The sequence below is a fragment of the Micromys minutus genome (assembly GCF_963924665.1).
Source record: "Micromys minutus genome assembly, chromosome: 4".
Taxonomy (NCBI): domain Eukaryota; kingdom Metazoa; phylum Chordata; class Mammalia; order Rodentia; family Muridae; genus Micromys; species Micromys minutus.
In genome coordinates, this window is record NC_137973.1 from 69,103,010 (window position 1) to 69,119,956 (window position 16,947).

The 16,947-nt window shown below is 43.5% G+C and overlaps 1 protein-coding gene across 2 annotated transcripts in view; it reads left to right on the forward strand.

Moving 5' to 3' along the window:
- The window catches only part of DNAJB14 (DnaJ heat shock protein family (Hsp40) member B14), a 38,513-nt gene that overhangs the window by 10,765 nt on the left and 10,801 nt on the right, over window positions 1-16,947 (forward strand). Inside the window, exons 2-3 of one of the 2 annotated variants that reach the window (XM_080916582.1) lie at window positions 3,932-4,103; window positions 9,905-10,050. In XM_080916582.1, coding sequence (XP_080772708.1) covers window positions 3,932-4,103; window positions 9,905-10,050 — 318 coding nt within the window. The remainder of the gene's footprint in view (window positions 1-3,931; window positions 4,104-9,904; window positions 10,051-16,947) is intronic. The other variant, XM_080916583.1, reaches the window with a different exon arrangement.

Sequence of the window (16,947 nt, forward strand, 5' to 3'; positions counted from 1 at the left end):
TTACTTCCATGTTATTTACATAATGCTTGTTTATTTAGCCTTTCCAGTATACAGCAATCTTCCTGGGTTTGTACAATATTGAAAAATATATCTTTCTAGCTAGGAAAGAAGCTCTCTGTGTCCTACACATTTCTCTGCACTTTCATTTGTCATTTGCTGCTGCTGCTGCTGTTACGATTGTTACTGTTGCTGCTGCTGCTGCTGCTGTTGTTGTCACTATTGCTGCTGTTGCAGTTGTTACAATTGTTGCTATTGCTGCTGCTTCTACTGTTGTTGTTACTATTGCTGTTGTTGCTGTTGTTACTATTGTTGCTTGTTGCTGTTGCCGCTGTTGTTACTGTTCTTGCTGTTGCTGCTGTTTTTGTGCCTTCCCTTCCAGTCTGTGTTCTGTTCCTTGCACTTCACTGTATGACAGGCACTCTGCTATGATAAGTGGGTAAAACCCATTCCTTTTCATGTATTCCCTCAGTGTTGCCTGTAATGCCCGTTGGTTATTTGATTTCTTACAATTCTGTGGTGTGAGCCATTCCTCACTCTTCTGTATTTTTCTTGCCTGTGGTCTGGATACGTGACTTTTTTTGTAAAGCTTGGCAGATGCCCATTTATACTTCTTTGCTTCCCACATAGACACTCAATACCCACACCAAACAGGTAACTTTTTACCTGTTGATGGTTCATTCCCATTGTCATATATTAGGGGACTTTGTGCATGAGGTTGTGATTCTACTAATTAATTCTCTTACTTTTATTTGACATTTAGAGAAATTTAAATTTTAAGTTCCCAGCCTGGCAGGGCGGTACATTCCTGTTATTGCAGCAGCAAGGAGCAAAGGCAGGAGGGTTTGGGGGTATGAGAACTGCTTAATCTATGTTTGCTTTCTAAGTTTTACTGTGTACATGTTTTGGATCACTACCGCTACACACACTATTCTGTTGTGATTACATTAAGTGTAGACTGAACTCCAGCCGAAAGTTAGTTATAGGGTATGTTTTATGTTTCTTAATAACTAATAGATTACTATGTATCACCTACAATTAGATTGTCAGATGACCTCTTATCTTTTAGCCATGGAAAAAAATTTTTATAAGAAATGACTATGGTTTTGCAAATTTGCCAATAACAGCTGGAATTTTTAATATATAACTATGATTGTGTATGTGGAATAGTTTTATTGACATAATTTACATACTAAATAGTCAATTCATTTAAAGTACACAGTTAAATGGGTTTTTAATGGATACAAAGACCTGTTGCCAAGATTTTGGAGTACTTCCCAATCTTGGAAATAAAACAATTCATTGCCTTGTCTCATATCACATTCTTCTGACCCACTGACCCACTGACCCACTGACCCCTGCCCTTGGCAAAAAAAAAAAAAAAAAAAAAAAAAAAAACATCTACCTTTTTTAAAAAAGGGGTTTGTTTTATTATTTATTTATTTATTTATTTATTTATTTATTTATTTATTTGATATATATGAGTGTTTTGTCTTCATGCACACCAGAAAAGGGCATCAGATCCCATTACAGATGGTTGTGAGCCACCATGTGGTTGCTAAAAGTTGAACTCAGGTCCTCTGGAAGAGCTCTTAACTGCTGAGTCATCTCTTTAGCACCCCTCCCCCCTCACAGTCTACTTTCAAAGCATGTATATTTGCTCTGTTTTTCTGTTTTTTCTCTTTCAGTCTCTCCCTCCTCTGTATCTGCAGCCTCCACAGCCCCCACCTCACTCCAGTGGTACTGGAGATTAAATCCAAGGCTAGCCAGGCCTTGTGCTTTCCATGTGAATGAAATCATGTAGTATGTGGTCTTTTGTGCCTGGCTTTTAGGCTTGTCATAATGTGTTCTTTGTTGTCTGTGTGACAGTCGTGTTAATATGTAGAGTCTTCTTATTTCCGGGTAGATTTCTACTGTCTGGATGGTGTATCTTCTAGATTTGTATTGTCTGGATGATCTTGTGATGGATGTTCGTTTCTACTTATTACCATTGTGCGTGATGATGTGTGTTTGCTTCCCGCCCATCTGTGATTTCAGTCACCTTTTCCCTCCCTTCTTCCATCCTTTCCTTCCTTCCGTCTTGGATTTTGAATCAGTCTCACTTTGTTAACCCTTGCTAGACCAGAATTTGCTCTGGAGAGCAGGCTGGCCTCAAACTCCCAGAGGCCCTCTTGCCTCCCCTTCCACTGCTGGGATCAAAGGTTCTCACCACCACTCCAGCCTTAAATGATACCTTTTTAAAGGCAAGCACAGTTGCTCCTGCATTGGAGTTCATGACACTACTTTGTTGAGTTTCAAAGAAGTGATTTTGTGATCTAGATGTAACACTGTCAGTTTTCCTCCTTTGTGCCAGAGGATGACATGCTTGACTTGCAAACAAACGTTTAAATTCTTACAACGGAGATGGCCAGGTGGGACACACCTTGGTGAGTCCTGGGTGGTTGAGGCAGATGTTCCAAGTCATCCTTTACTGCAGAGCAAGTTCTAGGCCAGCCTAGGCTGCTTTACGTAAGTCCTTGTCTATAAAAACACACCAAAACAGCACAGCAGTTGGACTTAGCGTCTTGAACATTGATTAGTCCACGCTGTATAAATTGTATAAATTCAAAGTTTACATTATTCTACCCTTAATAATTTCTGTCAGTTATTGAGATGTGTTTAAACTACCAACATGTTGAATTTTCTGTTGTTACTTGTCCTTTCGTTAAGCTTAATTATTTACCATTTAGTTTTAGTTTTTACTGAAAATTTCATACCTTATACATACACACATAAGAGAAAACAATATAATTAATTATATTGCGTATGTGTCTTTAACAATTGGAAATGCATTGTGCAGCCTTACCTCATTGTTCTTCTACACCAACCGTTAAGCCTCTGCTTCCCAAAGGAAAGCAAACCTGAGACATTATTACTGCTCTGTTCATTTGGTGTCTATATTTATTCATACAGTGATGGGTTACTATTCATGTTTGTGCCTTTGCACATGCGGACACAATTTCATTCTGTCTGAACTCTAAACATTATAGTATTCTTTCTTTAGTGCATGCCTTTAAGTGGTGCAAAAATACTTATTTCTATGTACATTTGTGTTTATGTGCGTGTGTGTGTGTGTGTGTGTGTGTGTGTGTGTGTGTGTTGGTGCTGCCAGAGGCCTGAAGAAGGTGCTGGATTTTCTGGAACTAGAGTGTAAGTGTCTGTGAACGCCCGACGTGGGTACGAGCTCACCGTCGGTCCCCGACCAGAGCAGTGTCCACTCTTCTAACTGCTGTGCTCTCTCCAGCCTCTTACAAATATTTTTATTTTCTAGATTTGAAAGAATATCAATGTTCAACTCAAGTTGACAATTGTTTTTCTGCTTTAAAGATCCTATTCCCGTGTCTACTTTTTTTGTTGCTGTGTGTCTTAATACTTAGCTAATGGCACCTTGCATTCATTAGCTTTACATGTCCGAACACTCCGGAGTGATGCTGTGTAGACAGTTAATACTGAAAGAATGACCAAACTTTGTTTATTTGTTTTGTTTTCAGAGAGGGTTTTACTGCAGCCCTAGCTGTCCCGGAGTTCACAGAGATGTGACTGCCTCTATGCTCAACTATGTAGCAAATAGCCTTGTTACTTATAGAGACAAGAACTGGTGGCTTGTGTCTGTAATCCTGACACCAGGAAACTAAAACAGAATCGAGAGTTCAAAGCCAGAGTGGGCTACATAGTTCTAGGTCAGCCCCAACTGCATAGTAAGATCCTGCCTAAACAAAGGGGAAAACAAAACAGCAATCTCCCCTCCCTGATAAAAAAAGAAAGAAAGAAAGGAGGGGAACCACAATCGGTCTCTCCAGAAGAGTCCATTTTGCCTGCTTCGTCTTCTTCGGGAGCCCTTGTGTCTCTGTCCTGATGTGAGTAGGTTCAGAGTCCTTTATCTGTCTTTACACAGCGTTGTTGGAAATAATTATGAAAAACGGAAGCACCGCTGGAAATAGCACACACTGCCGAAAACCTGCAGGGAGCAGCGACCAGAGCAAGCCCAGCTGCGGGAAGGACGGCACTTCCGGTGCTGGTGAAGGCGGCAAAGTCTACACCAAAGACCAAGTGGAGGGCGTGCTCAGGTAGGCGTGAATGTGAGTGTGCGCCCCGTGATCCTTGACTGCGATCAGACCCAATCGATGTCATGATGCCAAAAATAAGGTGTTTAAAAGCTCAGTTTAATCTAAGGGAAATGAAGGAGTTACCTGGGTGTCTCCTGTGTTTCATATTGTGAAGTCAGCCTGGAAGGAGCTAACTTTCTGGAAGCTTCCACTCATTTAAATTAGCTATAGGTCTCAACGAGGTTTTGAAACACTTACTGTGCAATGCTGACTTCTGTGCACTGTTTGGACTGTATTGAAAGAGTGAGTTGCTGTGTTGTAATGTGGAGTTAAAAATAGGAGAATTTCATATGCAAAAGGCTAAGAGTAAGGGCCATAGTGCTCCCGATTTCCTGACTAAGGGTGCTTTCTTCCCCTTCCCTTTCAGCAAGGCCACCTTTGTTTATAGGCCCCGTGGTGGCCCTTATGCAGGTCAGCTTCTCTCTGTCCTAGGAGCCTCCCTCTCCACACACTCCTGCATCAGGCGGCAGTGGAGCTGAGCAGCGAGAAACTTGGTTTTAGAAATACAGCTTTACTAACCTTTTTTTTTTTTTTTTTTTTAATAAGAGAGTTTTTCTGAAAGAAAAAAGGCTAAACTCTTAGGTATGAAATGCCTTCAAATAGATTGTTTTGTTTCCTGTTGGAAGTTAAGGAAGGGTGCTCTTCCCGGCAACTGAGGTTTGCAGGTGGGAGATTCTGAAGATGACTGGCTAATCAGGAGTTCTCAGGGCGAGTGGCTTGAACTAACACAAGTGAAGAAGAGCCAAATAATGCAGCAGAGGTGGCCTGTGTCCCATGTCCAATGTGTCTTCCTTTTCTATTTTTTCCTTTTGTTTTCTCTGACATGATTTGTATGACATAAACTTTGAGACTCATAGTCTATCTAGTAAGGAGAGTGACTTGTCAGTGTGTCTTGAATCCAATATCGATATATGTACATCTTCTTACTTTCCTCTATATGTGAATGCTGAAGCTTGGTTTTATCAAGTTGTATAAAGCTTGGTTGAATTCACAGTGAGGACAATAGATTTCTCCAGCGAGGGTAGAGCCATGGGGGAGGACCTTTGACTGCTGTGGTGGTTGTAAGCACTTCAAAGGCCTTAAGTGGAGCCTCTGACTACTTCCAAAGTGCCTCGCTGGGCCAAATTTGACTTTGGGAGAAGCTATAGGGACAGAGAATGCTAGAAACCCAGTCCCAAACCAAGTTGTGTTCTCCTGCAGGCATTACATTAGGAGAGCAGGCTCCAGGGATCCTTCCTCTTTTTAAATTTATTTTAATATGTATGAGTGTTTTATGTATGTTCATATGTATATACTACATGCATACCTCCGGTCTGTGGAGATCAGAAAAGAATGTTTGATCCCCAGGACCTGGAGTCACAGAAGGTTGTGGGTGCTTGGAACTGAACCTGGGTCCTGCAGGTGCAGCAGGTGCTCTAACCACTGAGACACCACTGCAGCCGCCCCCATTCCCTGATTTTTTTTATTACAGATTTAATCATATGTGATTTTTGTGACTGCCCCTCTTGCCTTGCAGAATAACATTACCTGTTTGCTTAGAAGTATCTCCAACAAGCAAAACTATAGTTGCAAATTTTGGACAATTATAGTTTTTCAGATTTGTTTTAAGTTTTAAATCTGTATTTTCTTTCCTCTACGAGTGTGTGTGTGTGTGTGTGTGTGTGTGTGTGTGTGTGTGTATGAGTCAGGGAGAGAATATACATGTGAGACAAACTTACATAAATTAAAGAAATATATTTGTTTCAGCACTGGCTGGCCATGCACACCTGCCCCTGTGTACATGTATTTGCTCTTGTTTTTCTCCAGGCCAGGGGCCTTGCCTCTAGTACGTGGGGAGTGGGGATGGCACATCCTGAGAGGGAAAGAGTGACAGCTAATAGCCGGAGCAGATATGTCATCGGGTTGGCCAGGCGGAGCCCTGAGTGAGCGTCTGTGTGTCCCTGAAATTGGCAGTGACAGTGTTGATGAGGTTGGAAGCTGGGAGTAGGAAAGGAGCCTTTCTAGATGAAATAAGACGAACGCAGACCAAGGGGTCCAGTCGTATCTAAGATCACAGTTCTCCATAGACAGATGAGTTACTTCAGAGCATTACCTGTATCACAGATGGATACTCTAAACCAATAATTCTACTATCTCTAAAATCCCACGTGATATACATTATACCTATCTGTATATAATGTCAACTGTATGTATAACATCCCCTGGTGGGATATTTTATATAATTATGAAGCATTCTTTTAAGCAAATCCCTAAGTTATTTGAAGGATTTCAGTCAGTGCGTTGTATGTAAGTTGCCTGGTTGCACAGTGTGTACATATTCATAATAGACTTCTTCAGTGTGGCCCTCGTGAGGCAGCAGATGAGAGGCCAGAACCTGCATCTTGCTGCTTTGTGTTTTGTTTTATTTATACACAGGGGATTTTCCTCAGGAAAGTACTCCGGCTAGATACAGAAGGTGATTATGCAAACAAGTTGCTCAGTAACAGTTTGGCTCAGTGGGGAGAAGCCACGCAATGGTCCTGCATCCGTTGCATAAGTGGGAACTCACAGTAAGACTGAGGAAAACTTGTGTAACTAGCGATCGGGCAGTAGAACCACAGAGCTCTGTGTCATTGAGACGAAAAACATTTCAAAAATGGAGAAAAATAAGCTATATTGAAAGATTTTAATGCATCATTCTAAAAGGACCATTTTGTATTTAAACATAAAAGATCGTCGTGGAATCTTCCAAGTCATCTTAGACATCCGGGACTCTGTCTCATTTGAATCGGCAAGACTGGAGTTCAGATAAGCTTCATTCTCCCCTCTCTGCCTCTGTCCTTTTGTTTGTTTTGTTTTTAGACTAGGTCCTGCCTGGAAGCCAAGACTGATCCTACATTCTTCCTCCTCCTGCTCTAGCCTCTCTCAGAGTGCTGGGATGACAGGTGCAGGACCCTGGTCTTGTTAAATTCCAGTTCTTTAAATTAAAGGAAAATAAATTACAGTGAAGAGACACATGACCACCGCAGGTTTTACAAAAGAAAGTGGTTTGTTGGGGCTGGCTTACAGTTGTAGAGGGCTAGCCTTCATGGAGGGAAGCATGCCAGCATGTGTGAGACAGGCATGGTGCTGCAGAGGTAGCTGAGAGGTCTACATTCAGATCTGCAGGCATCAGGAACAAAGCATGGGCCTGGTCTGAGCATTTGAAAACCCAAAGCCCACCCCCAGTGACACACTTCCTCCAACAAGGCCACACCTCCTAATCTCTATCAAGTAGCCCCACTCCCTAATGACCAAGCATTCAAGTATATGAGTTTTATCCTACCTTATCCTAGCTGACTTAGTTGGGATTTTACTGCTGTGAACAGACACCATGACCAAGGCAATAAGACCATTCCTATTCAAACCATCTCATGGGGTAAGGAGTTTGTGTGGAACACAACTGGACATGGGTAACTGTCCTGACTAGTTTGTGTGGCTAGGCATAGTGGTGACTGTGTTTAATTCCAGCACTCTGGAGGCAGAGACACAAAGAGCTCTGTAGATTTGAGGCCAGCCTGGTCTATATAGAGTTTTTCAGGACAGCCAGGACTACACAAAAATAAAATAAAATATACAAAGTCTCTCTAAACTCCAAACTCTCTGCAGAAGTTTAAATTCTGCCATCTCTGGACTTTTGTTTTTTAAAAAGGAGTTCAGTACTTTCCTTACTCTAGGAGGAAAGAATTAGGGCACAGTCAAAATCAGATCAAAAGCAAAGTCTACCCAGCAGTGTGAAGTGCCAGGCTTTGGGGACTCACATCTCCTATGCTCCAAAGAGCTTGGAGCGCTTGGCACAGAACATGGAGGGAGTGTCCCAGGTTTGGGCCAGTGCCATGCCCCAGCTGCTGCTGTCCTTGATGACCACCCCATAGTATTGGCATCTCCAAGAAAACTGGAATCTCTAACCTTAGCCTTTTCATGTCTCCTCTTCATGGACGTAGAGCGTCATGGGTGCTTTTATTATAAAGGGAGAGTTAAGGCACCTTCACTCCTGAAATATCTTCTAAGAACCTGTGTGTACCAAGCACTGTGGTAGCAAATACATTCAGTAGTGAAGGATAAAAAACCTTCCCAAACTCTTTTCTTGAATTGGTCTGTAGGGTTTTTCCTCTCCTGCTTCTCCCCTTTCCCTCCCCTCCTCTTTGCCTTTCCTCTGCTCTCCTCTCCCCTCCCCTCCCTCCCCTCTCTTCTCCTCTCCTCTCCTCTCCCTTCCCCTCCTCTTTCCTTCCCCCTCCCCTCCCCTCTCCTCTCCTCTTCTTTTCTTTTCCCTTTCCTTCCCTGCCTTCCCCTTCCTTTTTTTTCTCACAGTTTCCCAGTTTTGCCCCTAGTGACCAGCTCTTCTAGTTATCTTACCTGTTAAGTTTCTAAGACACAGAATATGAAACAGAACTAAAGTTACAAATGAATGGGGGGTGATTTTCCTTCCCTGATGCTCAGATGAGCACAGGGCCTCACCCATGCATGCTGTGTGTGCCCTCTGCCATGAGTTCAACTCCAGCCCTTACCCTCCTTAGCTTTGGGGATGCCAGGTTGTAGGATGTCATCATCTGTCCCCTGTACATTTCCAACACTCCAAGTGTCAGTGGGTGTACATTTTAAAACACAAACTGTATTAAGTAAACTCTAGGAGCGGATTGACGGAAATCATATATAACGGGTAATTTTTAACCCCCATTGTTACTTTCAAATGTTTCATTAACATAGGACCTGTAAGGAAAAGATGACGGGGCACCAATGAAAGAAAAAGTCACTGAAAGGAAGAGTCACAGGGCACAAATGTTGTAAAAGAATAACGATCCGAGTCACGGCACCAATGTTAGGGGAAGGATGAAGAGAGTGGGGGGCATATGGCCCATGGAGGTGCGGCGAGGCCTGGGGGCAAGGGAGATGCCTCTGAAGGGCCCATGTTGGGAATCCCTTCCCTGAGGGACCAGCCACACAACAGTATAGTACGGAATAGAGTTTATTCAGGTCATGGGAGAATTAAAAGGGTGGCAGAGGCAGAGAGAGAGAGAGAGAGAGAGAGAGAGAGAGAGAGGGAGTAGAGGCCGGCCATGAGCATGTGGGATAGAGGGGGGAAGGGAAAGGGGAGAGCAAGGCTGCAAGAGCACAAGGGCAAGAGAGGCCAAGAGAGAGAGGAAGGGTCAAGCAGCTCCTTTTATAGTGTCAGGTCACTGGGGCGGAGCATACCTGGCCACTGCTGGGTAATTGAGGGGTGGGGTATACCTGGCTGTTGCTAAGTAACTGAGGGGTGGGGTTTACAGAATCCCAACAGGACCTATGGTTTTTTTTTTTAATATCAATCGGTTAAATTCTCAGTAGCAGTCGTGTGGAGTTAATTTGTCTTGACCTTAGACCTTAGGCCACTGCAGCTCTTATGCAGTCTCTACGCAGCCCCTGTGCAGCTGCTGTGCAGTGTCTGGCCCTGCCCCCATGCTCAGCTCCATCTGCACTGTACACTAACAAGTTCTCACAAAGTTTGCTCCACAGTGGTGACACTTTTCAGGCCTTTCTTCCACTTCAGTTGCAGCGAGCGCACTGTGCCTCCTCTGTGTTCCTCATGGGTCTACCCCTGTGGCTGCGATACACTATGTGGTGCACATTCTCATGGGCGGAGGGATGACTACCAGAGTGAGAATGAAGCAATCTGCATCACACCCACAGATGTTCCTTATGCCATTCCAATAGAGTGACGTCATGTCCCTGCTTATAATTTATATCCTATCATTTCTTGTTCACAGCATAAACAAATGTAAAAATTACTACGAGGTCCTCGGAGTTACAAAAGATGCTGGTGATGAAGATTTGAAGAAAGCTTATAGGAAGCTTGCTTTGAAGTTTCATCCAGACAAGAACCACGCCCCTGGAGCCACGGATGCTTTTAAAAGTAAAGTAACTTATGAAGCTTCACTACGGCCTTTTCTAGAGCACACTTTACAGTGATCCAGAATATGAAATTCTGCTCTTCTTTGGCTGCATTAGAAAGCAGCTTAAGAACAGCCTAGAAATCCTTTGAACCTTTAGGACTAGCTTCCATCACTCAGCCGAGCAGATGCCGTATGGCTGCCAAAGTCTGCAAGGTGGGATTCACAATCTAAGTAGCATCCAGGTACCACGTGTGCCTTCTAGTTTGGTTTTAGGAGGAAGGTTGATGGTTTACATTACCTTCCAGCATATGACATATGGCTCCAAGTCAACTAAAAGTGACAGTTTTACTGTTTTCTTTGGGGGGAGATACGGCCTAGAACAGAGATTTCTTAGACAGGCTATTCTAGGGATGTTGGGAGTGCTTTTATATTTCTATGACACCTGGTCAGGTTTTATGATGCCAGAGCTCAAACCCAGGGCCATGCACATGTTAGGCAAGCTTCTGGCACTGAGTTTGGTCTCTAGCCCTTGGGTTTATGAGCTCAGTCTTGCTGTGCAGCTCAGGCTGGCCTTAGATTTGACGGTGTTCCTGACCCTGAGCACCGAGATCACAGGCGTGCACAGCACGGCTCTACAGCTCTGCATTTTAGTGATGCGATTTCTTTTGCTTCTTCAAAATTGATTTCTTATCTCTTGTCTGTGTTTTCTGTTTTACTTCCTAATCTTCTTTAAAGTTTTGGTGAGTTTAGGAAATAATACGTAAAATAGGAGTTAATATTAGGTAACCGATTTGATAATTTCCTATTTTATATGTTGCAATGAGTGTTACACAGCTGTCTCTGCCCTCCCCCAAATTGACACAGGCTTCCTTTAATTAACTTCATCTTCCCAGGGAAGCACTTGGTAGCTTCTCTCCGGCTGATAGAGTTGCTGGCAGCAGGACCTATGTGCCTTGAGTGTATTATTAAGTAAAAGAACAACAGCAATGATTTTATGTTTTGTTATGGTTTCATTGTAACAATTAATGTGTTATATCCTATGAAACATTTGACTTAGTGATTGTTGATTCTTGTGAACTTGATATTCATAGAGCCAGTGTTTGGTGTCTTCAGTAACATGCTGGGGTCTAAGAATAGAACAAAGGAAGTATTGTGTTATAATGTTTCAAAAAAGAAGACTTGGTTAATTTTTCATAAAAAATCACTAAAATTGTTTATAATCTAAGTACTGTGGAGCATGCCTAAAACCCCAGCTCACAAGAGGCAGAGCCAGGAGGATCACATGTTTGAGGCCAGCCTGGTCTACATAGCAAGTTCCAAGCCAGGAGAGCTATCAACTATGACATTCTTCTCTTGTTTTCTCATTATAGCTAGAGGGAGAGGTGAGGAGGGGAGGAGATATTGTTTACAGAACAGTTTTATTTGTTGAAGGAAGTTGCCAAGGAAAATACATTTGGGAATTAATAATATATTCCAATGAAAGCACTGCCAAAGTAGTACTTACAGAAGAGGAAAGCTCGGTTTCCTTAAGTTACCAGCGGTACACCGAAAGAGCAGGGAGGCTTGCCAGGTAACCTGAGTGTGAGGCTTGGGATTCATGTGGTGGAAGGAGACAACTGATTTCTACAGGTTACACACACACACACACACACACACACACACACACACACACACACAAATAAATGAAATAAAAAGTTAAAAAAGAAATTCCAGGAAACAGAATCTTAACAGTTTACCATTAGTTTAACTTAAACCTTTTCCCATGTCTCATGAGCCTGCCAGACTCTGATGGTTAGCTCCAACCTCATGATCACATAGGTGACGCTGGTTAAACTCAGTTGGTCTCACACAAGAGAGACACAGTATAGGATCCTAGAGCAGGGGTGTAAGAGAGGCTGGTGAGTGTCAGCACTCAGAGTACCTGATACATGTGTGTATAAAGTGATCAGGACAGATTTAATAAAATTATAGCAGATCTTGGCAGTGGTGACCCATCCTGAACCTGAGTGATGGCACTGTGGTAAGAGCACACAGCGTGCTCTTCCAGAGGACCCAGGCTGGATTGCTTTCTTTATCTCTAGCCCTAGAGGACCCAGCCCTCTCTTATGGCCTCCACAGGCACTGCACCCATGTGCCACAAGCATCCAGGCAAACTCTTCATATATACATCAAAGTATATATATTAATTAATTAATATGTGTGTCTTTGCACATACATGCCTGCACATGTGCTTAGGTGTGTACACACAGATTTGTGATCACGGGACAGTTTGCAGTAGACTCTATCCTTCTACCAAGTGAGTCCTGGGGATTGAATTCAGGTCGTCAGCTGGTGGCAGGTGCCTTTAACTGCTGAGCCATTTCACTGTCCCTAACTTTGGTCCTTTATATGGAAACTAAGATAAGAGTTTTATCACACTGAAACATTATTTTATAGAAAGTGGAAGTCATTTGCAGGTTATTTTTCTATTCTATTTTGTTTTCTTCAAGAATAGAGAAATAACCATAATTAGATTAAGGACATAAGTTAAATGCTGTGTTCGTGTTTTGATAAGAGAAACAAGGGTCCCTAGAACAGTAAACCCAAATGTAGCTGGTTTTTCTTTTCCTTGAAACTTGTTAAGTTTACCAAAGCAAAGACATGTTTATTATGTAGAAACATTTTTATAACACACCTAAGTGTGTTTTACACATCACTCTGGTGACATGGACTGGATCTCTTCCCTCGACATAAACACTGTTAAAGCACTCCTGGACTTGGGTCCTTGCCTTTCATTTACAAGGCCTTTAGTTCCTAATTCACCATCACCATTAAACAAGCAAAGACCAAAAGTAAACCAACCAAACGAGAACACGGTATCTTCAAAGACAGCAGTAAGTCGGCGATTATTCACTTCTGTTCGTTGTCAGCATACACAGGAGCATCATAGCAGAGGGCATGGGGTAGCTGTCTGTTCCATAAATAATTGTGGATCATGCTAGCTTGGCTAGGTTTATAGTTTAGTATTAACAGTGTAGATCTCAAGGGCATGTCTCTCAGAACAAAGATGTTAATTCTACCTTTGGGCTTTTTCTTATCTAAGTGAGGTGATTTGAGATTCCTTCATCTTCAAAGAATTTGTGTCTCATAAAAGGGGGGACGTGCTTCACCCAATGCTCGCACTGTAGTGAAGCCTAAGATCTGCCAAGTATTTTGTAGTTTTTCATTCCTGTTTTTTTTTTTTTTTTTTTGCTTTTTTTTTGCTTTTTCTTTTTTTATTTGATGTTTACTTAAATTCTTGTGAAAATACAGACACACCTATAACGTCATCACTTGGGTGATGGAGGCAGGGTGATCAGGAGTTCAAGGTCATCCTCAGCCACATAAAGGGCTTGAGGCCAGCATAGGTGACACGAGACCTGTGTTAACCTAGAGCGCTTCTCCCCAAAGTGAAGAGGACGGGACTAGTGTTATCCCTTTTCATAAATCAGAAAATAGAGACTTGGAAAGATGAACTGACTTATTCCATTCCTCTCAGGAGGCTCACTATAACTAAATACCCAAAGGGGTAGCTGAGGAAAAGTCAGAGAGATGAAGCCATGTTGGGCCTGTTTGTAAAAACCTGTGATCCCATGTACTTGGGGGACTAAGGCTGGAGGATCACAAGTTCAAGGCTTGAGCTGCATTTAAGGCAGCTTAGGTAACTACTGAGTTCTCCTGTGTTTTTAAAGAGCTCGGTATACAGCTAAAATCCAGTACCTACCTAGAATTCTTTTTTTTTTAATTAATTAATTTATTTTATGTATGTGAGTACACTGCTGCTCTCTTCAGACACACCATAAGAGGGCATCAGATCTCATTAAAGATGGTTGTGAGCCACCATGTGGTTGCTGGGAATTGAACTCATGACCTCTGGAAGAGCAGTCAGTGCTCTAACCACTGAACCACTTCTCCAGCCTGTACCTAGCATTCTTGAGTAATCTGCTCTCAGTGCCACAAAAGTAGGAAATAGATGACAAATGAAAATGAGTTAGGTGAGAGTCACTGGAGTGTTTGTATCATGCTGAGAACCGGCTTTTGTTAGATAAACCTGGTATTTATGGTTAGGGAAGAGACGGAGGTTAAAGATGTAGATGTGACCACAAGGCGGAATGGTTTAAACACCAGTGGCCTTTTGGCTAGAATTGATATTTTGTCCTTTCTCCCTCCCTCCCTCCCTCTCTTTCTTTCTTTAATGCTTTACTTATTTACCTGGAGGACAGCTGAAAGGCTTAGGCATTCAGCAGTGACCCGGTCAGGTGGACACAGGAGGGCGGAAGGGCTGTGAGAAGGCTGAGGCCCTCAGCACTCAGGAGCAGCGTGGCAGGGGTCACCGGAGTGTCTAATAGATCCATTCCAGACTGGGTGATGGCAGCCTCGAAACCCCAAGAGTCATGGTGGAGGTGGGTGGAGGAGGTAGTCGCTGATCCATAGTTCTCAAACGGCAGGAAAAACTGGCTTCACTGACACATGATGGACTTCCCACCCTTTGCATGACTAAGATGTTCTAATCCCCTGAAGGGATAGAGATGGAGGAGGTCTGGGGAGCTTCAGTTTCCTTCCTCCCTCCTCAATTTTCTCCCCTTTTCCTCCCTTCTCCTCTCCCTCCCTCCCTCCTTCCTCCCTCCTTCCCTCCTTCCCTCCTTCCCTTCCCATGCATGCCTTAGATCTCCCGGAACTGGAGTCACAGATGGTTGTGAGTCACCATGTACATGCTGGGATTCGAACCCATGTACTCTGTAAGAACAAGTACTCTGAACCATGGAACCGGCTCTCCAGCCTCAGGAAGAGCTCCGGTTTCACTCATGCTGCAGAGTCCTTTACCTTCCCATCCCTCCCCAAGTCCATAGAGACGATACGGGTGCAGCACCTCTGCTTACCTGGAGATAAACAGCCATTCTTTTCCCACTGGGGTGGCATGTCAGTTACCTTCACACCAGCCTGGCCAAATGCCTGGCACACAGAACTTAAGCGGAGGCAAGGTTTATTTTGGTGTGTTCTTTAAGAAGTGTGAGTGTCAGTCTGTCCTGAAGGGAAGGCGCCCATAGCAAGGCTGCTCATATGCTGGGGGATAGGAGGCAAGGACGTGGCTCATAAGGCCCACTACCTGCAGCTAGACCTCACCTCCTCCCTTAATGTCATTGCATGACTCCATCAGAGGCTAATCGTGTATTCAGTCAGAGCACGCGTGTAATTGTGGAAACCCATCACAAACACCAGCAGTGCTTTGCCACTCGCCTAGGCCATTCTCACTCAATCACCTTGGCAGTTTAGACTTGCCAGCAGGGGCACGAGAGGTGACAAAGGGACATTAGCGCTTTGCCACCATCCAGAAGTAACAAGACTATAGCCGCCTGGTGACACAAAACCACATAGAACACAGCAACGAGGCACTCCCTAGTCAGGAGACAACTGCAGTCTTAGGATCTGGAGATCCCGTTGCCTCCCAGCCTTGGTGGGGAGGTCCCCACTCCCACCTCAGTCGGTGACATCAGAGTCTTAGGGGAAGGATCCTGGATGTTTGTTTCTGAACAGAAGTGCTGAGATAGTGCCCGCCCCCGACAGTTGAATGGCAGGAGAGAAGGAAGCTAAAGCATTGACACTTAAGACGCAGATCCTCAACAGACCAAATGACCAAATGGCAATAGAAAATCTCTTATCACTCCAACAGCCAGGAGGTCACACGGAATTCTAAAGACTCAGTCTGTTAGACACCCACATGGAGAAGACAGGAAAACCCGAGTTGTGTAGCAGAGATGGTATGACACAGGTGTTCCGAAGGCCAAACTCGAGTGTGCCAAAAGCAAATATGGTCACCAAAGAGAGTCTGAACAAAGGTGTAAAGAACAGGCTAGAAATTAATCACCAAAAGGAAAGGGTCTGAAATACCTGCCAAAGTGTAAACGGAAGAAAGGGCAGACTGAGCAAGGACCCAATGAACTGGAAACATCGAGCTTCCCATTCAAACAACTGAGAATGTCACATAGAGCGGAAGCCGCAGCCTCGTAGAATGTGAGGCTGTAACAGACGATCCGGCACTTGGGTCAGCTGCACTCTGAGAGCGGGAAGGAAGACAGAGCTTCAAACTTGACATAGATAGATAAATAGATAGATGGATGGATGGATGGATGGATGGATGGATGGATGGATGGATGGATGGATGGATGGATGGATGGATAGATAGATAGATAGATAGATAGATAGATAGATAGATAGATAGATAGATAAGCAAGTAAGCTTTGAATGTGAGAAATTGGATGAGCCTCAAGCAGTTAAGCCAAAAGAAATCCACCATGAGAGACATCTCCGTCAGCCTTCTGGAAATTAAAGACACAGAAAGCTGATGGAGGTCCCTCATGCTCAGCTTTGTGCTCTGTGGTTCAGTCACTGTTAAGGTGAGGAGGTGTCAGAGCAGAGGGGGATGGTCCGTGACTTCCGGGTTTGCACCAGACATGGCTGCCTGTTAAAACAAACACTCCAAGGCTACAAGATACAAAACTATCATAAAATCAATTGTATTACATTTTAGCAAGAAATATGTAGACACTGAAATTTTAAAATAGATAAGCATTTATAAAAATTAAAAGGTTTATACATTAAGTAAAAGTATCGCATTTTTTACTCTGGAAATGGCACAATAATGATGAAAAACCAGAGACTGTGTGGAACAATGTAGCAGAATCCCCAGGTGGGTTGGAAGGCTGGACACCTTGAGAACAGAAGTCAGGTAGATACCCAGTTGGCACATCCTCTCCTCCGTACTGAGCCCAGAGACAGAGGATTCTCACTCAGGTGGAGAAGCAGAGGGCTCAAAGGGTAAGCATCGGGTTATAGGTTATGTCTGTCCTGAGCATGCTCAGCACAACTGATTTCTGTACTCACTGTGCAGTTGCAGGTAT